The sequence below is a fragment of the Moschus berezovskii genome, chromosome 6, assembly GCF_049115385.1.
Source record: "Moschus berezovskii isolate FMDL1 chromosome 6, NW_MosBer_1.0, whole genome shotgun sequence".
Lineage (NCBI taxonomy): Eukaryota > Metazoa > Chordata > Mammalia > Artiodactyla > Moschidae > Moschus > Moschus berezovskii.
This window is the reverse complement of record NC_142465.1, coordinates 104,152,106-104,178,278: the sequence shown is the minus strand read 5'-3', so window position 1 is coordinate 104,178,278 and position 26,173 is coordinate 104,152,106. Positions and strand designations below refer to the sequence as shown.

General features: G+C 39.1%; 1 protein-coding gene across 5 annotated transcripts in view; it reads right to left on the bottom strand.

Annotated features, from left to right (window-relative positions):
- The window catches only part of LOC129537266 (C-type lectin domain family 7 member A-like), a 49,237-nt gene extending 23,444 nt beyond the window's left edge, over nt 1-25,793 (bottom strand). For 3 of the 5 annotated variants that reach the window (XM_055396804.2, XM_088837326.1, XM_088837328.1), the window contains exon 1: nt 25,704-25,793. In XM_055396804.2, the coding sequence (XP_055252779.2) occupies nt 25,704-25,791 (88 nt within the window). In that variant the 5' untranslated portion in view covers nt 25,792-25,793. Of the gene's footprint in view, nt 1-23,021; nt 23,103-25,703 lie in introns of those variants that run through there. The other 2 variants (XM_088837327.1, XM_088837329.1) reach the window with 1 other exon arrangement.
- Nucleotides 25,794-26,173: the final 380 nt, after the last annotated feature.

Genomic DNA, 26,173 nt, shown 5'->3' with positions numbered 1-26,173 from the left:
ATCAGTGTATGGCAAAAACCACTACAATATTGTAAAGTAATTAGCCTCCAACTAAAATTAAAAAAAAAAAAAAGGATTGGATGCACCTTTTAACAGATCTCTAACTTAAAAGGTATAATTTGTACAGAAGATCTTAAAATTATTTGTGTTTTTCCACGAAAGCAACACATTCATTAATTACCTCATTTAATGTCCATTTACCAATCATGTAATTTTATGCCAGCCTAAGTTCTAAATGCTGAGGATAGAGCAATCAACAAATATAGCAAGTAAATTACCTCTTGGCTCATGGGGTTTATATTATAGTGAGGTGGAGGACAGTAAACCAGTAAGTCAAGTGCATACTATGCTAAAATGTGATTTTTAAAAACTAAGAAAAACATTGGAAAAGAGGTGGTCATTTGGGGATAAGAATGGAAGACCTCACTTCAATAAAGTTCTAAAAGATACTACTGGAGATCATGAGTCTAAATATAACATACACTGTTAACTCGAGAATAGAACGCATGTCTTATTATTCATGATATCAATAATTGAATAAACACATTTAGAGAAACTTCTACGTGATTACCATTTTGTTAATCAATGAAATTATTTGGTATTCATAAAGAAATGATAAACTATGAAGAAAGAGATAAAATATATATGAATTGGGCTTCCTTGATGGCTCAGTGGTTAAGAATCCACCTGTCAAGGCAGGAGATGCAAGTCCAATACCTGGGTTGGGAAGATCCCCTGGAGAAGGGAATAGCAACCCACTCCAGTATTCTTTCCTGGGAAATCCCATGGACAGAGGAGCCTGGCAGGCTACAGTCCATGGAGTCTCAAAGGACTCAGGGAGTATTTAGTGACTGAACAACAAAGAAGAGATAAATCAAAATTATGGAGAAAGAGATAAAAATTCATATAAATAGTTTCAGGCATTTCAAATATGTGAGTTGTACTTTATTTCTTAAGATATTTCTTAGGCACCTTCCTACAACTCTAGCTACCCTCTCCTTTTATTCTATAATTTTATACTCTAATGCATTCACTCCACTGAAGCCACCATTTGGCTTAAGTCAATCCCTTGTCCTATCTGCCCAGTTCCATCACTCTCACCTTCTGTCTTTCCAAACTATAGCTGGTTAAATGTTATGTATCTGTCAGGTTTCAGATGAAAAAATTAAATCACTTATTTAAGGAAGCTTTTGTTGATTCCTAAAAGATACTGCTGTTAAAGTGCTGCACTCAACATGTCAGTAAACTGGAAAACTCAGCAGTGGCCACAGGACTGGAAAAAGTCAGTTTTCATTCCAATCCCAAAGAAGGGAAATGCTGAAGAATGTTCAAACTACTGCACAATTGCACTCATTTCACATACAAGCAAAGTAATGCTCAAAATTATCCAAGCTAGGCTTCAACAGTATGTGAACAGAGAATTTCCAAATGTTCAAGCTGGATTTAGAAAAGTCAGAGGAACTAGAGATCAAATTGCCAACATCTGCTGGATCATAGAAAGAGCAAGAGAATTCCAGGAAAACATCGACTTCAGCTTTACTGACTATGCTAAAGCTTTTGACTGTGTGGATCACAACAAACTGGAAAATTCTTAGAAATAGGAGTGCCAGACTACCTTACCTGCCTCTTGAGAAACCTACATGCAGGTCAAGAAGCAACAGTTAGAACCAGATATGGAACAAAAGACTGGTTCCAAATTGGGAAAGGAGTACATCAAGGCTATATATTGTCACCCTGCTTGTTTAACTTCTATTAGAGGACATCCTGTAAAATGCTGGGCTGGATGAAACACAAGCTGGAATCAAGGCTGCCGGGAGAAATATCAATAACCTCAGATATGCAGATGACACCACCCTTATGGCAGAAAGTGAAGAGGAACTAAAGACCCTTTTAAAGAAGGTGAAAGGGGAGAGAAAAAAGCTGGCTTAAAACTCAACATTCAAAAAATGAAGATCATGGCATCTGGTCCCAACACATCATGGTAAATAGATTGGGAAACAATGGAAATAGTGACAGACTTTAATTTCTTGGGCTCCAAAATCACTGTAGATGGTGAGTGCAGCCATGAAATTAAGACGCTTACTCCTTGGAAGAAAAGATATGACCAACCTAGAGAACATATTAAAAAGCAGAGACATTACTTTGCCAACAAAGTCCATCTAGTCAAAGCTATGGTTTTTCTAGTAGTAATGTATGGATGTAAGAGTTGGACCGTAAAGGAGTCTGAGCACTGAAGAATAGATGCTTTTGAACTGTGGTGTTGGAGAAGACTCTTGAGAGTCCCTTGGACTGCAAGGAGATCAAACCAATCAGTTCTAAAGGAAATCAATCCTGAATATTCATTGAAAGGACTGATGCTGAAGCTGAAACTCCAATACTTTGGCCACCTGATGGGAAAAGCCAACTCATTTGAAAAGACCCTGATGCTGGGAAAGACTGAGGGCAAAAGGAGAACAGAGTGACAGGATGAGATGGTTGGATGGCATCACACACTCAACGGGCATGAGCTTGAGCAAGCTCCGGGAGGTGGAGGAGAACGTGGACGCCTAGCGGGCTGCAGTTCACAAGGTGGCAAAGAATCAGACATGACTGAGCAACTGAACAACAACAAAGCTAGGTTATCATCTTTTTACATGCTCCCATTCCTCCAACTATTTCCCATCATAAAAATAGAATACAGGGGACTTCCTTGGTAGTCCAGTGGTTAAGACCTCACACTTCCAGTTCAGGGTGTGTGAGTTCAATGTCTGGTTGGGGAACTAAGATCCCATATGCTGCATCATGTGGCTAAAAATGTAAAAAAAAAAAAAAAGTATGCATTAGAGTTATTGTTAAATAGTCTCATTAGACTATATGACCCATGAGGTGTGAGTCTTGCCTGACTTCCTCATTAATATATTCTTGCAATTCAAAGGATAATGCACATTATAAACACTGAATACATTTGTGTGGCATTATCTAATAAACAAATAATCTTTTGACTCTTTCTACTGAAATAGGGTCTCTTATCAACTTAGATTTTTATTTGAGATCAAAGTTTAACCTAGGAATTCCATAAAGCTTTTAATACAAAGGTTCAAGCAACTCCTTAAATAAAATATAATATTCATTTAAAATTTACATGCAGTAATTGTCATCCTTTTCAGGAGTATAGTTTGATGAGTTTTAACACATATGTAGTTTGTACCCACCGGAGAAGGCAATGGCACCCCACTCCAGTACTCTTGCCTGGAAAATCCCATGGATGGAGGAGCCTGGTAGGCTGCAGTCCATGGGGTCGCTAAGAGTTGGACACGACTGAGCAACTTCACTTTCACTTTTCACTTTCATGCATTGGAGAAGGAAATGGCAACCCACTCCAGTGTTCTTGCCTGGAGAATCCCAGGGATGGCGGAGCATGGTGGGCTGCCGTCTATGGGGTCACACAGAGTCGGACACGACTGAAGTGACTTAGCAGCAGCAGTTTGTACCCACATGCATAACAGAGATAGAGAACATGTCTAGCTCCAAAAAGTTGCCTCATGCCCCTTTGCAGACAATCCCCTCACATCAGCCTTGTCCCTGACAACTACTAATCTGATTTTTTTCTCTATAAAATTTGCTTTTCTGCAATATGAATGAATTCATAATGATATTTAGATTTTTGATTATGACTTCTTTCTCTTTTCACAATGCTATTGAGATTTATGAATATTGTTGTATACATCAGTATTTCATTCCTTCTTATGGCTGAGATTGTTCCATTGTATAAATTGTTATTCATTCAACAATTGCTCTATTGTCATTCCTTCACAAGTTGGTGAACATATGGGCTATTTCTGGTGATAATGATAAAGTCATAACATTAATGTTATAGGGCTTTGTGTGGATATCTGTTTTATCCAGTGTGAATTTGTTGTTGTTGTCAAGTCGCTCAGTTGTGTCTGACTCTTTTGTGACCCTGTGGACAGTAGCCCACCAGGCTCCTCTGTCCCTGGGATTTCCCAGGCAAGAATACCGGAGCAGACTGCCATTTCCTTCTCCAGGGGATCTTCCCAACCAGGGGATCAAACCAACATCTCCTGCATTGGCAGGTGGATTCTTTACCACTGAGCCACCTGGGAAGCCCCTAGTGTGAATACCTAGGTGTTCATTTCTGGGTCATATGGTAAGTATATATTTAACTTCATTAGATATTTCTAATTGTTTTCTAAAGTGGCTGTACCATTTCACATTTGTATGAGGATTTTCAGATATCTCACACCTTCACCAGCACTTGGTATTGTTCATATTTTAAATTTTAGCCATTATGATAGGTGCATGTACCTTGTTGTGGCTTTAATTTGCATTCACTAATAACCAATCATTTTTTACCATCATTTTATCAGCTGTATATCTTCTTTGGTGAAGTATCTATTCAAATCATTTAACCACTGTTAATTGAGATTTATGTAAACATACCATCAGTTACTTGTCAGGTGAGCCTCTCCATTGGGCAGCTCACAACATGGCAGGTGGCTTCCCTCAAAGTGAGTGATTGAGAGAGAGCACCCCAGATGGAAGCCTATTGCAGCACTGCTTACAATAGCCTTGACATGGGAAAAAAAATGTAAATGTCCATCAGCAGAGGAATGCATGAAAAAGACATGGTGTGTGTATATATATATATGGACTATTCAGTTCAGTTCAGTTGCTCAGTCGTGTCTGACTCTCCGCGACCCCATGAATCACAGCACGCCAGGCCTCCCTGTCCATCACCAACTCCCAGAGTTCACCCAAACTCATGTCCATCGAGTCGGTGATGCCATCCAGCCATCTCATTCTCTGTCGTCCCCTTCTCCTCCCGCCTCCAATCCCTCCCAGCATCAGAGTCTTTGCCAATGAGTCAACTCTCGCATGAGGTGGCCAAAGTATTGCAGTTTCAACTTTAGCATCAGTCCTTCCAATGAACACCCAGGATGGATCTCCTTTAGAATGGACTTGTTGGATCTCCTTGCATACTCAACCATAAAAAGGAATGACATCATGTCATTTGCAGAGATGTGAATGGACCTAGAGACTATCATACAGAGTGTAGTAAGTCAGAAAGAGAAAAACAAATACCATATATTAAGGCGTATATGTGGAATATCGAAAATGGTAGTGATAAATTTATTTGCAAAGCAGAAATAGAGACACAGAAGTAGAGAATAAACATATGGACACCGAGGCAGAGAAAGGGGGAGGAGGATGAATTGGGAGATTGGGATTGACATATATACACTACTGATATTATGTACAAAATAGATAACTAATGAGAATCTAATGTTTAGCACAGAAAACTCTACTCGGTGCACTGTGGTGATGCAAATGAGAAGGAAACCCCCCAAAAAGAGAGGATATGTACACATATGGATGACTCATTTTGCTGTACAGAAGGAACTGACAAAGAAGTGTAAAGCAACTATACTCCAATTAAAAAAGAAGCAAATGCTTCTTGGCTGAGCAAGCAGAATAGAAAACAGGCTAAACTGTCTAACTGAAGATGAACTAACTGACTTTTACCATTCAAGCTTTATTCTTCAGGATCCCACCAGCATGTATTTACCATATTGTGTGGCTGGAGATGCCTGAGCTCTGTGATCAAACTAGCCTGAGATCTGGAGACTGGTGCTTCACCTAAGCACGAGTACATGTTCTTCTCCCTCTAACTGCTGCATTAAAGGAAAAAATAAATTTCTCTAAAGAAAAATGGACACATATTTAAAAATACATGGAAGTCTAACCAAAAAAGTGACATTGTTATTTTTACCATGTTTCCCAGATGAGGCTTCCCTGGTGGCTCAGACGGTAAAGAATCTGCATGGGAGACCCACGTTTGATCCCTGGGTTGGGAAGATCCCTTGAAGAAGGGCAAGGCAACCCACTCCAGTATTCTTTCCTGGAGAACCCCATGGACAGAGGAGCCTGGCGGGCTACAGTCTGTGGGGTCAGAAAAAGTTGGACACGACTGAGTGAATCTGTGTGTGTCCCAGGTGGCTCAATGCTAAAGAATCTGCCTGCCAATGTAGGAAACAGCAGCAGCAACAGCGTACTTAGAAGAGAACCACAAATCAACACGTGTAGTTACAGAAAGGCAAAAATAGAAGACACGAATCATGAAAGACCACTTTAGAGGCTGCCTACCACACTCATATAGAAACACAATTATACATGGACTATATAACCTGTAAATTTCATACAATTACTTATTAGTTGTCATAGCTCTTTTGTAACTTCTCTGAGTAAACTGTGTACAATCAGAACCTCTGCAAATAAAGAAATTTGTCTTTCATTTTTTCTAGTCTATGCAAAGGTATTTTTTATTCTTGATCAACTACATGGGCTGGAACCAATACAACATTTAAAAAAGGTAGGGAGAGTGTATATCCTGGCTTTGTTTTCAGTCTTAGGAGTAAAGCATTCAGTCTTTCACCTTAAAATATGACGAGATACAGTGTTTTGTTTTTTTTCTTTAGGTGTGCTTGCTAGCAGGTTATTTTTCGTTCACTACTTTCTAAGACCTTTTATCAAGAATGAAAGTTGGATTTTCTCATGTATTTTTCTGTGTGTGTGCTTCCCTGATGGCTCAGCGATAAAGAATATGCCTGCAATGCAGAAGTTGAGGGTTTGATCCCTGGGTTGGGAAGATTCCCTGAGAAGGAAATGGCAACCCACTCCTGTATTCTTACCTGGAGAATCCCATGGAAAGTGGAGCCTGGCACACTACAGTCCATGGGGTCAGAAAGAGTTGGACACAACTTACTGACTAAATAACAGCAACATGGTTATTCTTTTATACCGTGTTGAAATAGAGAATTACATTAATTGGTTTTCAAATGTTGAAGCAAAATTGAATTCCTGGAACAAATCCCAGTAGGTCATGATGTGTTAGTAATTTTTATATTGCTGGATTGAATTTGCTAGTATTTTGTTAAGAAATCTTGATCTATCCAGGACAGATATGGATCTGTAATTTTTTTTTCTTTAAAATGTTTTTCGGTTTTTTGTGGTGAATGCTGGTGAATGTTCCATGCTCCATATGCACATGAAAAGAATATGCTTTTCCTATTGTTGAGTAGAGGGCTCTGTATACATCTGATATCCAATTTGGTTGCAAAGTGCTCTTTCAGATTTTCTAAATCTTTACTGCTCTTTTTTTTTTTTTTTTTGCCTAAATATCCTGAATGATTGCTGATAGAAGTATGTCAAAGTGTCCAAATGAAGTTGAGGATTTATGTATTTCCCCTTTCAATTATATCAGTTTTTACTTTATGTATTTTCAAATTTCTTTATTGGGTATATATGCACTTTGAATTTTTAGGCATCTTATTATGCTGATTCCTTTAACAGTATGTAATATCCCTATAGTAGTTAATGAAATTTTCTTTCAGTACTACAAAGAATGTCACTTTATCACCTTCCAGTTTGCATACTTTCAGATGGGAAATCTATGATTCTTACTGTCTCAAAGCTCTTGGATGATCTGTCAAGTTTCACTCTTTTTTATTCTTTGTGACTGACTTGGGATATTTCTGTTGATCTATCTTCAGGTTTACTAGGATTTTTTTTTTGTCTCTCTCATGTGTCCAGTTTTCTGACAAGCCCATGATTTATTTCTGATATCATAGTATCAGAAAGTTTATTTCTGATATCATAGTATTCCCATCTAATATTTCCATTTGACTCTTTTTTAATATAATCTTCATCTCTCAAATAAAATTTCCCCATATACTTATGTATATTTTCCTAAGTTTCCACTAGTTTTTTTTGACAAGTTAAAAGTTATTCTCAAAAAGTCTCATGATGCTAATTCCAACATCTTGAACATACCTGAGTTTATTTCAGCTGTGTGCTTCCCTTGCAACTCAGCCAGTAAAGAATCTGCCTGCAATGCAGGAGACCTGGGATCGATTCCTGGATTGGGAAGATCCCATGGAAAAGAAATGGCAACCCACTCCAGTATTCTTGCCTGGAAAATCCCATGGATAGAGGAGCCAGGCAGACTACATGGCATCACAAGAGTCAGACATGACTTACCAACTAAACCACCACCCCCACCATTTTAACTTTTGGCAATGGGTCATTTTCTTCCATTTTTGCACATGTGTGTCAAATAATTTTTATTCAATGGCAAACATTCAGAAAAAAGATACCTTTTCTTCTGTAAGACTAATAGTGTGGGACCTTGGGCTGGTTTATAGTTCATTGTTTCTGAGGTCATCTTTGTTACATGCAGACTTCAAATTTTCAGCAATATGGTGCTGCAACCTAATGCTTACTGTGGGGTCTTGGTAACTGAAGGTTTTTTCTGAGTGTTTTTTTAAATTTATTTATTTTAATTGGAGGCTAATTACTTTACAGTACTGTAGTGGGTTTTGCCATACATTGACATGAATCAGCCATGGGTGTACATGTGTTCTGAGTGTTCTGATTCAAGTCTACAATTTCAGCAAATCTGAAGGGGGTCTCTATCCAAACTCTTGCCCTCCCCCAGTGGTAAGCTTCTATAGCTTGTAACATCAAGTATGACAGTGTGGGAGACAGGAGAAATTTGAAGTTCTCTTCATAGCCAAGCTCTTTCTTGTGTCTGTCGGGGTCCTAGGCAGGAAAGTTTCCCTCGTTTCTGTAGGTGTGACAGAACCCGGTTTTATACAGAGGATGTGGAATCCTTGGCCCCAAAGGGTTCCCTGCTTTTCTCTCAGGATTCAAGATAATTTTATTCTAGTCTTTCCTTGGCAGCATCACTTTTTTGTCTAGGACCAGTGATGAAAGAGTTGGCTGCTCTGCCTTAGGCAGTAGAATCTGCTATTTGTGACTTGGTGCAAGGCTTGTGGTGGGAGCAATTGTGGTTTCCTTTCCTTTCAATTCAGTTCAGTTCAGTCACTTAGTCGTGTCCGACTCTTTGTGACTCCATGAATCTCAGCACACCAGGCCTCCCTGCCCATCACCAACTCCCAGAGTCCACCCAAACCCATGTCCCTTGAGTCAGTGATGCCATCCAACTATCTCATCCTCTGTCGTCCCCTTCTCCTCCTGCCCTCAATCTTTCCCAGCATCAGGGTCTTTTCAAATGAGTCAGCTCTTTGCATCAGGTGGTCAAAGTATTGGAATTTCAGCTTCAACATCAGTCTTTCCAATGAACACCCAGGACTGATCTCCTTTAGGATGGACTGGTTGGATCTCCTTACAGTCCAAGGGACTCTCCAGAGTCTTCCCCAACAACACAGTTCAAAAGCATCAATTCTTCTGGGCTCAGCTTTCTTTACAGTCTAACTCTCACATCCACACATGACCACTGGAAAAACCATAGCCTTGGCTAGATGGACCTTTGTTGACAAAGTAATGTCTCTGCTTTTTAATATGCTGTCTAGGTTGGTCATAACTTATTTTCCAAGGGAGAAGGAAATGGCAACCCACTCCAGTGTTCTTGCCTGGAGAATCCCAGGGATGGCGGAGCCTGGTCGGCTGCCGTCTGTGGGGTCGCACAGAGTCGGACACGACTGAAGCGACTTAGCAGCAGCAGCAGCAGCAAGCGTCTTTTAATTTCATGGCTGCAATCACCATCTGCAGTGATTTTGGAGCCCAGAAAAATAAAGTTAGCCACTGTTTCCACTGTTTCCCCTTCTATTTGCCATGAAATAATGGGACCGGATGCCATGATCTTAGTTTTCTGAATGTTGAGGTTTAAGCCAACTTTTTCACTCTCCTCTTTCACTTTCATCAAGAGGCTCTTTAGTTCTTCTTCACTTTCTGCCATGGAGGTGGTGTCATCTGCATATCTGAGGTTATTGATATTTTTCCTGCAATCTTGATTCCAGCTTGTGCTTCACCCAGCCCAGTGTTTCTCATGATGTACTCTGCATATAAGTTAAATAAGTAGGGTGACAATATACAGCCTGGACATACTCCTTTACCTATTTGGAACCAGACTGTTGTTCCATGTCCAGTTCTAACTGTTGCTTCCTGACCTGCACACAGATTTCTCAGGAGGCGGGTCAGGTGGTCTGGTATTCCCATCTCTTTCAGAATTTTCCACAGTTTATTGTGATCCACATAGTCAAAGGCTTTCCTTTGATCAGCTACAAAGAGACTTTGCTTTTAGCCATCTCCTAGCATCACTTCATTTTCTGAGACCAGGAGGGAGACAGGGAGGCTTATCTTACCTCTTCTAAAATGGAAGAAAGTTTTTGCTTCTATTCTTTCCCCAATAGCCATTCCTGGGAGTAGGAGAGCTTCTCAGCCCTCCCTCAGTGTCTCAAAGTTTTTGCTTCATGTGAGAAAAAGATCTGGGAAATGGTGATGTTTCATGCCTCTCCATCACTAAGGGGCTCGCCTGCATCTCCTACTCTACCCCGGTCTGTCTCATGCGCCCCCACTGGAGGTCTGTTGAAAGGACCTGGTGAAAGAGAGTGGACTCCCTTTATGTTTAGGGTTCTCAGGATTCTAAACTGTCAAGATAGCCCACATTCATCCTTTTAGAGTTTGTTAAAGGGACTTCCCTGGTGGTCCAGTGGCTAAGACTCCATGCTCTCTATGCAGGGAGCCTGGGTTCAATCCCCGGTCAGAGAACTAGATCCCACATGACTTGACCTAGAGTTTGCATGCCACAACAAAGACCCTGTGCAGCCAAATTAAAAAAAAAAAAAGTTTAAAAGTTTATTAAAATATCTGCTATTTTTATCTTATGCACTTTTATGGCAGCCACTGTTTCTCCCTTGCCACAGATAAAGCTCTTTATGGGCTCTATCTTTCCTTGGGGTGGAGTTGTGAGGGGATGGGAGCTTGTCCCTCTTTGGCACTGTTTATTTTGTGATTTTGTCACGCTGATGAGCTCAAATAAAGTTAAAATTTTTAAATGATCTAGATTTTCCTTGTCAGAGTGAGAATGACTTTTTGATGTGGCCTTCTATGTTCTAAGCAGAGAGTATGTAAGATGAATTTTTTAAGTCAACTGGTTCAGTTTCTTTAAAAATGTGTTTCTGAATTAGCATTATTCGATTTCTCTGCTAAGATAAAAAAACACTTTGTGATAATAATTGCATTTTTGGATGGCTTTTCAATGATGGCATTCTAGTAAGTGAATTGTAGGCTATACGTATATCCTTTATATATGTTGCTGCTACTGCTGCTGCTAAGTCGCTTCAGTTGAGTCCGACTCTGTGCAATCCCATAGATGGCAGCCCACCATGCTCCACTGTCCCTGGGATTCTCCAGGCAAGAACACTGGAGTGGGTTGCCATTTCCTTCTCCATCCTTTATATATAGATATTTATAAAACAATAAAAAAATTAGTGGCAACTTTGCTGAGTCACTGTGGCTCCCTTAACAAAAATTTGAATCAAATTAAGGAAAATTAATGTGAAATAATTGATGGTGATCTTAAATTGACATAAATAAATAATTGATACCACACAAATCTGGAAATTATGATTACAGAACTCAATATTAATTTCCTTTTTCTATTTACAATCAGCTATGTGAAATGTCGGAGAAGGCAATGGCAAGCCACTCCAGTACTCTTGCCTAGAAAATCCCATGGATGGAGGAGCCTGGTTGACTGTAGTCCGTGGGGTCGCTAAGGGTCGGACACGACTGAGCGACTTCACTTTCACTTTTCACTTTCACACACTGGAGAAGGAAATGGCAACCCACTCCAGTGTTCTTGCCTGGAGAATCCCAGGGACGGGGGAGCCTGGTGGGCTTCCATCTATGGGGTCACACAGAGTCGGACATGACTGAAGTGACTTAGCAGTAGCAGCAGTAGCAGCATGTGAAATGTGCCTATAGTCATATGTTTAAAGTTGTGTATTCATAATGATTATTTCTAATATTTTGTATTTTTAAAGCTTTATTCTTTGTATTTATCTGAAATGTTAAGTTTTTTGTAAAGAATCTATAATTTTTTTCAAAAAATTTGTCAGTTTAATTAAACAGGAAAATAAGTAACAGCTAGAAGGGAGTTTAAAAAAATCTTTACGTGATTATGGATAATGAAATTTTTCCTCTTTGTACTTTTATGCACTGCATTGATTTCTAATAACTTTAATTGTAATCCAGATGTTTTAACTATATACTGTCATGCATTTAAGAATGTTGAACAAACTTTGTAAAAAATTCAAGTGTTGTATTTGTGATCAAGTAGACCCTGGAGAAGAGTACATACAGTAACTGCTGAATGTTGTTAAGAAATTCAAGAAATGTATTCAATAAAATGTAGAATTTTAAAGCAAAAAAAAAATGTATTTTAATTCTTGGTAATTACAAAATAAAACTGCATTTGTACCATGGATCATCAATTCTCTATCATCTTTGATTAGAGAGTAAAAGAAAAACCTATGACATATATAGGGCTTCCCTGGTGGCTCAGACGGTTAAGAATCTACCAATACAGAAGACCTGGGTTCAGTCCCCAGGTGGGGAAGATCCCCTGGAGAAGGGACTGGCAACCCATTCCAGTATTCTTGCCTGGAGAATTCCATGGAAAGAGAAGCCTGGAGGGCTATAGTCCATGGGGTCACAAGAGTTGGACATGACTGAGCCACTAACACCAACATAACATACATATGTTAAACACACTTGACACATATATTTAAATATTTAATTTGCAATATACACATTTAATATATGGTTAAATACACACCATTCGAACTTAAATAGAAAATAGTACAAGAGAGAGGAACTAATCTCTTAAAATGGTGGTTAGTACTGATGATAAATGGAAATTGTAATGGAGTAATCACAGTTCAGGCATAAAAAATAGACTCAGCAGCCATGGACAATCTGGTTTCAGACACGACTCTGCACTTCTGAGAACTTGTATTTTCTCCAAACTGAATCAAACCCAAGGCCACTATCAGGCATATTTAGAACAGCATCCACCAGCTGCAGCATTAAGGTCTCAAGGTCCCCCTGGTAACTATGCCACAATTTCAGGCCCCAATCATTCCTTGCTTAACAAGTACCCTTACTCCTTGCCAGCTCCAATTATAATTCTTGACAAACGGCTTATGTAACTAACTGTGGCCTTGGAGTTTTGCTTTTATACGCTTCCTGCATTTGGTAGTCCATCAGAACACAATTCAAGTGCCTCTTAAATCTGTGTCTCCCAGACTGTAGTTCTAACAAACCCCAAATAAAAGCCTTTTATTTCAATCAGGTGTCCATTTCTAAAATGTTGGTGAACAGCGTTAATTATAGGCACACAGAACTCAATAAATGTCTGTTGCATAAAAAAAGAATACATGAATGAATTAATGTATATATGAGGGAACATATAAACATAGAAACAGAGTTATAGGGCTATTACTTGGGTTGTTTTCTAGTCCTCCAAGTTTTCCCTCCCCTTCACTCACCCTGAAAAGCACTCTTTCTTGCCCAGCCTGGGACAAAGCTGACACTACTTTGCAAAGTCCCCTAGGAGGCTGAAGTGGAGGTACTTGTTGAGCTTGGTATTTTTCCCCAAGCACTGTAGAAGGGAAAAGCAGAAAAGCAGAGTACGAAATGGGAATGGAATATGAGACCCTTTCAACATAATGGAACAGAAAGTAAGAAATGACCCAGTTGTCCGAGATCATGCATTTCCTACCACCTGTCTAATTTCTTTAGGCAACTTACAGTTCTGAACACTTTTAAGCTCTCCTCAAGAGAAGGTGGGAAACTTGGATACCTTGTGTGGGGTTGGAATCACAAAAGGATAATTCTGACACCTGACCAAGATGGAGGCGAACTGAATTTCTTGTTTACAAGTTCCCTGGTGGCTCAGACAGTAAAGAATCTGCCTGCTAATGCAGAAAATCTGGGTTCAATCCCTGGGTTGGTAAGATCCTCTGGAGAAGAGAATGGCTACCCACTCCAATATTCTAGTCTGGAGAATTCCATGGACAAAGGAGCCTGGCCAACTGCAGTCAGACACAACTGAGCAATTAACAATAGCTCTAACAATAATTCCCATGTGAACAAGAGAAGAAGGAAAATTCTACTACAGAATAAAAGAATGAACCTTACTAAGAGAAAAGATATAGAAACTTTCATTCTGAGAGCAGATTCTATCAAGGAAATAACAATCAGAAAACATAGCTTTGAAACGGAAATGCTAGTTGGAACCTTGTCTGAAGAAATATACAGCAATTTCTTTTGTCTAAGAATGCAATTCCAAGAAAGGAATTCTCAGACTGATGCACTCAGAGTGATGGGTTGCAAATGAGTAGGACAGGACTTAGCAACTACACAACAACAAAAGCATGATTAATACTTCCACTGTGAAATAATTAAAAATAAACAAGAGCAGAGGTCCTTAAGCACGGTCCCTGGGACCAGAAGCATTGTATCACCTGAGAACTGTTAAAAATGCAAATTCCATGGCCACACCCCAGAATCACTGAATCAGAAACTCTTGAGATGGAGCTCAACCTTCTGTATTTTCACAAATTCTCCAGATAATTCTGATGCAAGCTAAAGTTTGAAATCCACTGATACTAACATTGGAAGCGAATGAGTCACAGCTATTAACAGTCCCTCCCTTTAAGTCCAGGTGTAGGAGAAACAAAAAAATGAGAAACCAAAAGGCTGAATAACCCAGAGGTTAATCATAGTTCAGAAGTAAGGATGTACCTAAAGATAAAAGTCTTTCTTAACCTAGATACAAAACGGGAGGGAATATGTTGAATCATTTATGCCACTTCACATTATGTTTTTAAAGAATAACAACCAGGCTGAATTGCAACTCAATGCTTTTGCCTCTATCTCAAGTTTTGATACCTGAAAAAGGTAAACTCCAGGTCCAGACTAATAGGGTATTATTCCTCACTTGATAGAATACACCAAGATCAAGCATGATAGTAGAGAGATTCAATTCAGCCTAAAAAGAGATGAAGCCCTGAACTCGCCGTTCAGTGATACATCCTAGTGACTTCTCCTCTTAGCGAATTTACATTTGCAATTTTTCATGCTCACCTAGTTTCCTACCAGCACCTCACCTTTCTTAGCCCACTTTCTCTGGTTATGAATTAGTTAAAGTTCAGGGAATGTCATCATTGGACATAGTTTATCAATTTTGAACCAATAGTAAAATTCAAATGATAATTAAATAACACATAAGTGAGTTTTAGATCACCTGCTGTTCGTCTGTTTCAATCTGACCCTCCACCATCATGAGGACAATTAAAAGTACATTCTAAAGACATAGCAAAATGCTCTATGAAAATGAAATATAAAAATAGACCAAGACTTCCTGAGAGGTTGTCAACATATCTAGCTCAGCAGAGGAAGAAACATAGCTGGAGGTACCTCACTATCTGAGCTAAAACCACACAGGAAGTCTCAAACTCAAGGAGCTCATGGTACTGCAAGGCTCAGGGTGCAAGGCAGCGTGACCCTGACAAGTACTTCCTCTCTTTCCTCACTTTCATGCAAGGTATAGAAACAAGGAAACAAAAGGTAAAACTTTTAAATATTACTGATTTGAGATCTACCTTTAAATCCCTGGCTCACTTTAAATGTGGCCTCTTGAGAATGGATTCCAGTTCAGTAACAGTAAGAAACATACACATGAGAACCTGATATTATATTTTAATATAATGCATCTGATGATTGCAAATGGAGTGTTTGATCCAAGAAGTTGTTGTGTTATGTGTACATGCTCAGTCCTGTCCGATTCTTTTGTGACCCTATGGATTGCAGAACACTAGGCTCCTCTGTCCATGGGATTCTCCAGGCAAGAATACTGCAGTGGGTTGCCATTTCCTCCTCCAGTGAATCTTCCTGACCCAGGGATCAAACCTGCATCTCCTGCATTGGCAGGTGAATTCTTTAACACTGAGTCACCTGGGAAGCCCCTGTTATGTTTTTAGAGAAGGTTTTTCCTTTGCTCAGAGATGAGTAAGTGTGAGACAATTCTTTTTGTTGTCATCTATCCTCTATTGTTTACTAAGTGAAGCAAACTAGCATTTAGAAAATCCATGTGTCAAGCATAGCTTGGGGGGGCGGGTTTGGAGGTATTTTTGTTATTGTTGCTGTTCCACTTAAGCCACTTCATCTATTCCTCAACAAACTGGATAATAGATTGTTTTCTTCATTTTACTGATGAAGAAACTCAGATGTAGGAGCATTAAGTGACTCACAAAAGGGCACACAAATGCATATATGTGACTTTATGTAGGATATTTATATTTACTTTTAAAGAGCTCCCTTGTGGCTGAGATGGTAAAAGAATCTGCCTGCAATGCAGGGGACCCAGGTTCCATCCCTGAGTTGGGAAGATCCCCTAGAGAAGAAAATGGCAACCCAGTTCAGTATTCCTGTCTGAGAAATCCCATGGACAGAGGAGCCTGGTGGGCTATAGTCCACACAAAGAGTCGGCCATGACTAAGTGACCTACACTTTCACTTCACTTTCACTGTTACAGATAAAGAATAATGTGTACATTAATGTAATGAGAATTATGTGCACATTCTCATCCCACTTTTCTGTTAATAACAGAAAATGTTTCATGAAATTCCAAAAACCAAAACAAAAATACTGGACTTTCCACAGAATCATTCCTGCTTTTTACATTCAAAAGCTATCATGCACAAAATTTAATTATGAAGAGACAGGAACGAACTGGGCAGACTAGATTTTTGCCTCCAGATGAACAGCATGAGCTCACAATGATACCAGGAAATGAATGAAGAGAGTGGAAGTGGCGCGTTCAGGGGTCTAAGAGCAGGCAGGCGGGGAGTTTGTAGAGAACGATGCGGGGTGAGAAGAGGACCACCAAGCTCCAGCACCGTTTGCAGCCTAAATTAGTGCCGGCCAAAAGCTGTCATTCACCATCTGGTTCTGACAAGGATGAAGTCACTGTCTCTGCAGTCCTGACCTTGAACAGACTCTGAAAGGAGTCCCAGGTGGAGGTCTGGAATGAGCCCTCTGTGCTCTGAGAAAAACTGGCAGAACAGGCCTTCACATAGTTAAATATTTTTAGGAAAAGAGTTTATGAGCCCAATTTTTTGCATCTTCTGATATCTAGAAAAGCATTAAAATCATTAAAGGAGATATTGCTCCTCATGACTAGCAGCAACCTTCTTGTGACTAGTAGTAAACCTCTTCCAAACTGTGTGCTTAACTACACGAATCCCCCCTTCACTTACATATATATATATATATATATATACATATGTGTGTGTGTGTGTGTGTGTGTGTGTGTATACTGATCATACTCCCCACTTCTTTGGAGCAGTTTCTCAGAACTATCTGACATGCTGTCACCTGGGCTGTAGTGCTCAAATAAAACTCAACTCACAACACTCAGGTTGTGCATTTTTGTCCACTGGACATAAGGAAAGTTGTGCTTTGTTGAGAGCATTTCCATTCACTATTCTGCCTTCAAAACAATTGTCTAATATCTTCCTCATCAGTACTGCATCTTAAATGTTTAGCAAGCAAAAGGCCATGGATCAGACCTTCTGTTATTCTTAGGGAGAAAGATCCACCCCCCAATCTCCCTAACACACCCTCAGGCCCACAGTCCAGCAATACCTTAGTGGCCTTGGGGCTCAGAACTTCACACGCCAGTGCTAGACCATACTTATTCAGTCACATCTGTCTGGAGAGAAGAAAAGCAACCCAAAATACAGGAGTTTTTTTAAACAGGGTAATGCCTCTCCAAAAAGAGCTGCCCACGTGTTTTTCTTCTTCACACATACACTCTGTTGTGCTAAACCAGAGAAGAGGGAAAACATTTTGAAAATCTGTTACTAAAACTCATCTCAGCCTCACAATCGAAATGCTGGTAACCTCAGACAAGCAAGTTTTTCATAGCAGTTGTTCTATATCATCCTGCACCTTAATCACAGCAGCAACAATCCATTTCTCACAGGTAGATAATATCATTGCCAACAGAATGGTACTCATAACCACTGGATAGATAACGTAAATATTATTTACTTGTGTGTCATGGCTGTTCTTGGAAATTCTTATTGAAAAATATGTGTAAAGTTCAGTAAATCACAGTCACAAATCAAATATTGGAGACCAAAATGGAGAACTGAGGGAATTCCCTGGTCCAGGGTTTAGAACTCTGCACTTTCACTGAGAGGGTCTGGGTTCAATCCATCTCTGGTCTGGGAACTAGGACCCTGCAAGCCCCGTGCGATGTGGAAAAAACAAAAACCTGGGAGAACTGAGACTAACAAATGAGAGAAAGAAAATGTATCAGACCATTAATAGTCTTATTCATTGCATCTGTCATATTACTTTATATATATCTGTTTATATGTCTCTCTCTCTCCAAGTTCAGTAAAGGCAAACACTGTGTCTTATTTTCTTTTGTATAACCATCACCCAGTGTGATGTCTGACATATAAAAAACACTAGATAATCACTAGATAAATGAATGTTTTTATGGTTTAACATCGTAGAGGACAGAATTTTTAATTATGATTAGCAAAAAATAATTTATTCCCTTCTTTGTTCTCACACTTGATTTCTGCTTATTTAAAAGTACGATGCTATTTCCAGCTACTCATTACTGAAAATTGGAACAACAAGGAAAATATGAAGAACAAAACCTTAAAATCTCCTTATAAAATTATGCCAATATGTTTCCTTTCCATATATTCTATGTATATTTTGTGCATAGGAGGAGTTACACATTATTTTCTATTTTTTTCAACTAACATTCCATCAGGAGCATTTTTAACATTATTGAATATTTCTTAAAAATAATTTTTAAACTTTTGTATTTTTCAATTGTAGAGTAATATCATATATATTTAACCTTTCTCCTATTGTTGGATACAAGATTTTCCTAGCATTTGGCAAGTCAAATAATACTGAGGTAAAAAAAATTCTAGTTGTGTAGCATCCTGTTTATACGTATTATTTTTTGAAGACAGATCTCTAAAGTGGAATCATTAGTTCAAAAAGTGATAGAAATTTTAATACTACAGATATATTTTGCCAAATCTATTTGAAATACTAGTCTACTAACATTCCGAGTAGCAGCTTATGAGAATATATTTATTTCTTTATTCCTATGAGCAAGCCATTTTCAAATTGAAGCAACTTAATTTCAGAACTTGATTTGTACGACGATGCCATCTGGTGGCCATAATACAAAATTACAAAAGCAGAAGTGGAAGAGCCCCTTTGGATACGGCAAAATTACGGTGACAACTATTATTGGTCTACAGGTTTTCAAAAAGTGCTCTTGCTATTTGGATTTCTAATTATCCTCAGCAACCATTTAAAATAGAGCTTACAATCTGTTTCAAATGATACTTATCAATTCATCTTGTTCGACCTGAATTTCTGGAGAACTTCACACGGTGACTAGTCTATCAGATATGAGTCACAAGGCATGACCTCAAGGTCATAGTTTAACAGGGATACACAAAAGCAAATTGATCACTGCAAACGTGAACAAAGGCTTTTGCAAATGGAAAATAAAATTTACTAATATTTGTGATTTGAATATCCCTATTTTATAAAGTGCGTAAGTGCATGTCTGATAGTACAGGCAACCTCTACAGTGGCCCCCAAACACAATTCCCCACCCCTTAGTATCCATACCACTTTGGAATCCTCTTCCCAAGAAAGCGAATGCATTTCCATCTCTCTCCTTCTTTCTCCAGTCTCTCCCCCAACCCCCATAGGAAGCAAACTGCTGTGATGTGAATGTTGGCGGTGGTTTAGTTGCTCAGTGGTGTCCGACTCTTGCAATCCCATGGACTGTAGCCTGCCAGGCTCCTCTGTCCATGGAATTCTCCAGGAAATAATGGAGTGGGTTGCCATTTCCTTCTCCAAGGGATCTTTCCGAACCAAGAATCAAACCCGGGTCTCCTGCATTGCAGGCAGACTCTTTACCAACTGACCTATGAGGGAAGCCCCTGTGATATGAATAGCCCTATGGCAAATAGCCACATGGCAAAGAATTTGGGTCTCCAGTCAATAGCCAATGATGACCTGAGACCAGCCAACAGCCATGTGAGTGACTTTGGAGGTGGGAGTTCCCTAGTCAAGCCTTGACCTGAGACCCAACCCCTGACCGGCACCTTGAAGGCAGCTTCCTAAGAAACTGAGTCAGTCACCCAGCTTATCCATGACTCACTGTTCAGTAATAAAGACAATTTGAAACCTACTGAAACATTTCAACATTAATTTCTACTTAAGTACTCAAGTCCTATAAAATTTTTAAATTTCAATTAAAGTATCTAACTCTTTTGAACACCTCAAGAAGCAAATACAAGTAAAATTATTACAAAGCCTATTGCTATTCTTGTACTTAAATCTATTTTAAAATAAAGCAGTATCTTTTAAGCTTAATTTCGTTATTCCTATAATTTTTACACTTCTCTAAGGTTAACAATGGGCTGGAAGAAGCACAAGCTGGAATCAAGATGACCAGGAAAAATATCAATAACCTCAGATATGCAGATGACACCACCCTTATGGTAGAAAGTGAAGAGCAACTAAAGAGCCTCTTGATGAAAGTGAAAGAGGAGAGTGAAAAAGTTGGCTTGAAGCTCAACATTCAGAAAACTGAGATCATGGCATCTGGTCCCATCACTTCATGGGAAATAGATGGGAAGGCAGTGGCTGACTTTATTTTGGGGGGCTCCAAAATCACTGCAGTTGCTGATTGCAGCCATGAAATTAAAAGACACTTACTCCTTGGAAGGAAAGCTATGAGCAACCTAGATAGCATATTAAAAAGCAGAGACATTACTTTGCCAAAAATGGTCTGTCTAGTCAAGGCTATGGTTTTTCCAGTGGTCATGTATGGATGTGAGAGTTAGACTGTAAAGAAAGCTGATCACTGAAGAATGGATGCTTTTGAACTGTGGTGTTGGAGAAGACTCTTGAGGGTCCCTTGGACTGCAAGGAGATCCAACCAGTCCATTCTAAAGGAGATCAGCCCTGGGTGTTCATTGGAAGGACTGATGCTAAAGCTGAAACTCCAACACTTTGGCCACCTCATGCGAAAAGTTAACTCACTGGAAAAGACTCTGATTCTGGGAGGGATTGGGGGCAGGAGGAAAAGGGGACAACAGAGAATGAGATGGCTGGATGGCATCACCAACTCAATGGAAGTGAGTCTGAGTGAACTCCAGAAGTTGGTGATGGACAGGGAGGCCTGGCATGCTGTGATTCATGGGGTCGCAAAGAGTTGGACACGACTGAGCGACTGAACTGAACTGAACTGAAGGTTATAACTGTACTTGAACTTTCCAGTAGTTGCATTATTAGATCCTTGAATACTTTTCTAGTTTGCAGTAATCTCCATGGACCAAAAAAGCAAAATACTTCAGGAAGTAGCTTGTCAAACTACTGATTTTTAGACTGTTTGCTTTTCACATCATGACTGAACTCAAGCTGCAGGCCATTAAGTTGGCTCTTGTTTTAAACTTCACTTATTACAAAAATAGAACATTTGCAATTCTTGCCTTTCATATAGATTTTGTATTTCTTAACCTAATATCTCCATTACAAATAATACAAGTTTTAAGTCTCATTTTAGCTAACATGTAATTATGCCTTATGCTCTCCTTTTTATATATTGCTATTATCTGTTAGCGCTATTAAAAATTGTGTATGCATTCTTGTAGCATTTAAATTTTGGGGTCATTTAGAAAGTCTAAGCCCTAGGAAAAGAGGAATCAAACTCTTGAAGTTAGTCCCTTTTTAAAATGTGTGGTTAAAGCACGGAATTGAACTCTCTTTTCCTCTTTCTGGTTTCTTATTGTGTATGATCATCCTCCTTTGGATTCTGCTTTATCTGGGCTGACATAATTTCCAATATTTTTCCATCTTTACTTACACAGTTAAAACAAATACCTCTCTATACTTCATGAACATATATTATTATAAGCATATACAAAATCATTTAGCTATATTAACACATTTAATAAAATTATTAACTTGTTGAATTACATTTCTGAAATATAATCTGTTAGAGTTCTCATTTCAGATTACAACTATCTATGCTGACAAACTTTTCTTTTAATTATCATTATGAACACATGACCTTGTAAAACAATTTTATTGATTTATATATTTGTCTATTATAATATTACTATCATTAATGCTCAAAGTGTCACAAACTGCCCTCAAATAGTTCCTTCAAGCTGACCTCTATGTACATTATCTTTAAAATAATTTTTTTAAGATTTTATTATTTTAGACTTTTTGGATCACAGCAACCTTCATTTATTCTAAAATATTTTTGAAATTTTAAATTTATTTTTAACTGGAGGATAATTGCTTTACAATGCTGTATTGGTTTCTGCTATACAATGTGAATCAGCCATAAGTTTACATATATCCCCTCCCTCTTAATCCTCCCTCCTGCTTGCCTCCACCTCTAGGTCATCACAGCACCAAGGTGAGCTCCGTGTGTTATACAGCAGGTTCCCACTAGTCATCTATTCTACACATGATAATGTAGATATGCCAGTCCTACTCTCTCAGTTTGTCCCACCTTCTTGTTGCCTGGCTGTGGATCACAGCAATCTTGAGGGGGGAGTCACAGAGATTTCTCAAGGAATCCCTACCCTGACACATGCATAGATAGCCTCCCCTATTATCAACATCTCCTACCAGAGCGGTGCACTTGCTATCACTTGTTATAATCAATTAACCTGCATTGACTCAGTCCATAGTTTACCTAAGGGTTCACTTTTGGTGTTATATTAATACACTCTATGGGTTTGGACAAATGTAAAATAACATATATCCATCATAATATCATAAAGCATGTTTTCAGTGCCCTAAAAATCTTATGTGTTCTATCTATTCATCTCTCCATTCCACATCCCTGATCTTTTTACCCTCATCGTACTTTTGCCTTTTCCAGAATATTGATGAACTTTGTCTTAAATGCTTCCTTATTCACAGATAACAATTAGATATCCCTTCTCCAAACTTAATTTTTCCCTCTTCAAGCCATGAAATCAGCTAAATCCCAAAGAGCCTGGGTTCTTTCTCTTCTCCATTAAAAGCTTCTAATACTTCCTTTTGAACTTAGGATGAACATTCAAACTTACCTCATTATCTGATCACTTCCTCATTTTCATTTTCTGTCATTTTCCCCACTACTTGTAGTCTCCTTCCACACTGACCTCCTCTGAAGTTTCAAATGCTCTGCAATAGGTATTTGATCATAATTTCCATGACTGAGGATGTATTTTAGTCTAGAGGGAGAAGGCTTTGTGATAAACAGCAACAAAACACAGTATCTCCTTGGTATCACTGGCACACAGCACAGCACCCAGAATGTGGCACCCAGAATGTGGCTGACCTGCAGCAAGCAGCTGTGATTAGATGAAAATAAGAGGGGATTGGAAGGATAAACCTGATGAAAGCAATTAAGGTATAAGTTAAAGGTATTATTGCAACAGTGTTCAAACAAAACTAATATTATGTATCTAAGTCAAAGGAAGATTACAGAAACATAAAATTATTGGAGAAAACTGCAGCATAATGGGGCATGCTGCCCAATAAAGACATTTTAAAAAAGATAAGTTTAAGAAAATCTTTCCAGACAGGACTGTTCTGGCAGTCCAGTGGTTGGAACTCTGGACTTCCACTACAGGGGGCACAGGTTCAGTCCCTGGTTGGGGAACTAAGATTCCACAGGCTGCAATGCTGCCAATAAATAAATAAATATCCATTCTTAAAAAAAGGAAAAGAAAAAACCTTCATGGAAGCCTGCCATGCATGTGCTTCTGTCTCTGCCTCAAGTTGCTTAATGGGCATGTCTGCCTTTAATTTTTTTTTTTATTATGAATCCACATCACTTCAGATATATGACTTGCAAACATTTTCTCCCATTCTGTAGGTTGTCTTTTGACTTTTTCAAAAGAAAACTTTTTGGCCACATGGGATCTTAGTTCCCCAGGCAGGAATCAAACTTACATCCCCTGTATTGGCAGTGTGCAGTCTTAACCACTGGGCTGCCAGGGAAATCTCCCTTAATTTTTACATATGTAAATATATGTCAACAAATAATGACTTCCTACAACATCTATGAATAAATGGCTAAAGTGTAGAAATTTAACATTTAATAAAGCATTAGCTGAAACTCCAATACTTTGGCCACCTCATGCAACGAGTTGACTCACTGGAAAAGACTCTGATGCTGGGAGGGATTGAGGGAGGAAGGAGAAGGGGACGACAGAGAATGAGATGGCTGGATGGCATCACCGACTCAATGGACATAAGTTTGAGTGAACTCCGGGAGTTGTTGATGGACAGGGAGGCCTGGCGTGCTGTGATTCATAGGGTCACAGAGTCGGACACGACTGAGCGACTGAACTGAACCGAACAGTAGAATGATAGAATTCACGTTTGTCCTAAGTCCTAAGCCCCCTTTCCTAATGTTCAGTTCAGTTCAGTTCAGTTCAGTCGCTCAGTCGTGTCCGACTCTCCGCGACCCCGTGAATCACAGCACGCTACTCACAGCAAATTACAGGATATGTTTTCTCTTTTTTTTAATGTTTTTGCAACTGCTATAACTACAAGAGCAAAATAATTTAAAATTACAGATTTTTAAATAAAGAGTTTGAAAAGGCTATTTGAAGTCATAAGGACCAAGACATTTTCTTTCCGTTCTTCCACTGGTATGGACACCTCTGGAAAACAGCCCAGCGCAGAGTAGTCACTTGGATTATTGAGAAGGAGAGTCAGAAGAGAACCATTAAAAAAATAATGATAAGGAGAATTCCCTGGTGGTCCAGAATCCGACTACCAGTGCAGTGGACATTCGTGGTCCAGGAACTAAGATCCCACATGCCGTGGGGCAACTAAGCCTATGGAGAGCCACAACTGCTGAACGAAGTCTGTGTGCAGCAGCAAATGAAGCCTGCAAGCCTAGAGCCACGCTCTGCATCAAGAGGAGCCACCACAATGAGAAGTCCTTACAAGGCAACTAGCGAGGAGCCCCCACATGCTGCAACTAGAGAAAGCCTTTGTGCAGCAACAAAGACCCAGTGCAGCCAAAAAGTAGTTAGCTGATTTTTTTAAATAAAATTAAAAAATGATGATAAAGACCCAATAATTACAGTATAATGCCTATCAGTTCAGTTCAGTTCAGTTCAGTCGTTCAGTCCTGTCCGACTCTTTGCAACCCCATGAATCAATGCACGCCAGGCCTCCCTGTCCATCACCAACTCCCGGAGTTCACTCAAACTCATGTCCATCGAGTCGGTGATGCCTGTACACATTGCTAATGCCCTAGCATTAGCATTTATCATCTTTAAAAACAAAAAACTCTTAAACAGAAAATAGACCTTGATTCTACATCTATTACTAATAAAACAAGATGACCTTGCCATACTTTCTGCACTATAATTAATTCATGGGCCCACAGGAAGAAATAATACTCTGTTGCATTGAAATCCTGGACTCAACATAAGAAGTCATCAAGCTTTTATGATAATCATTTCTTCTCCATGAAAAGGCTTCTAAGTAGTGTTTGTGTGTACCAGATTCAAGAAGAAATATTCTGATTCAGTGTAAAGCAAAATTATTCTAGGAGAAGTTACAATTTGTGATTGACTACTACCCTGGAGGGAAAAATGAGTTTCATTTCCAAGCAGGTGTTCAAATACAGTTTCAACACTTGGCAGGTAAGTTATAGAGAGACATTTACAAATTTAGTGGATTTTTAAATATATAAGATCATGTTCAAACCTGTGATGTATGATTCTGTAAATACAGATGCTTACCACCTTCATATTTCCTGTCAGCAGTTCTAGACTGGATTTTCTTCCTTTGGCCAAGAGATTTCACGTCAGTATAAACATACTTCTCCATCATGGCTGAAGGGTAGAGAAGCATGGAAATGAGATGTGGTTGAAAGAGAACTTTTTCATACATTCAAGAAAAAAATTATTGCAATTTGCACTTCTCATACAGCATATGAGAAATCGTTCTTTATAAAAATTATATTTGAGGGGATCTTCCTTCTCTTTTATGAGAATTCCTTTGAATGGCCAAAATAAGTAAAGTGTGTGTTGGAATTTCACACCATTGGTGGTTTTTTGTAGGCTTGAGGGAGGCTGCTGTGCCCATGATGAATGGAGAATTGGGGTGGGGGGACAAAAGTATAAGGTGTTCAGACAAAAGTATATATATATATACATCATTTTGAAGAGACTTTCCTACTGTGTTCAGAAACAGGTTAAAGCAATAGGTC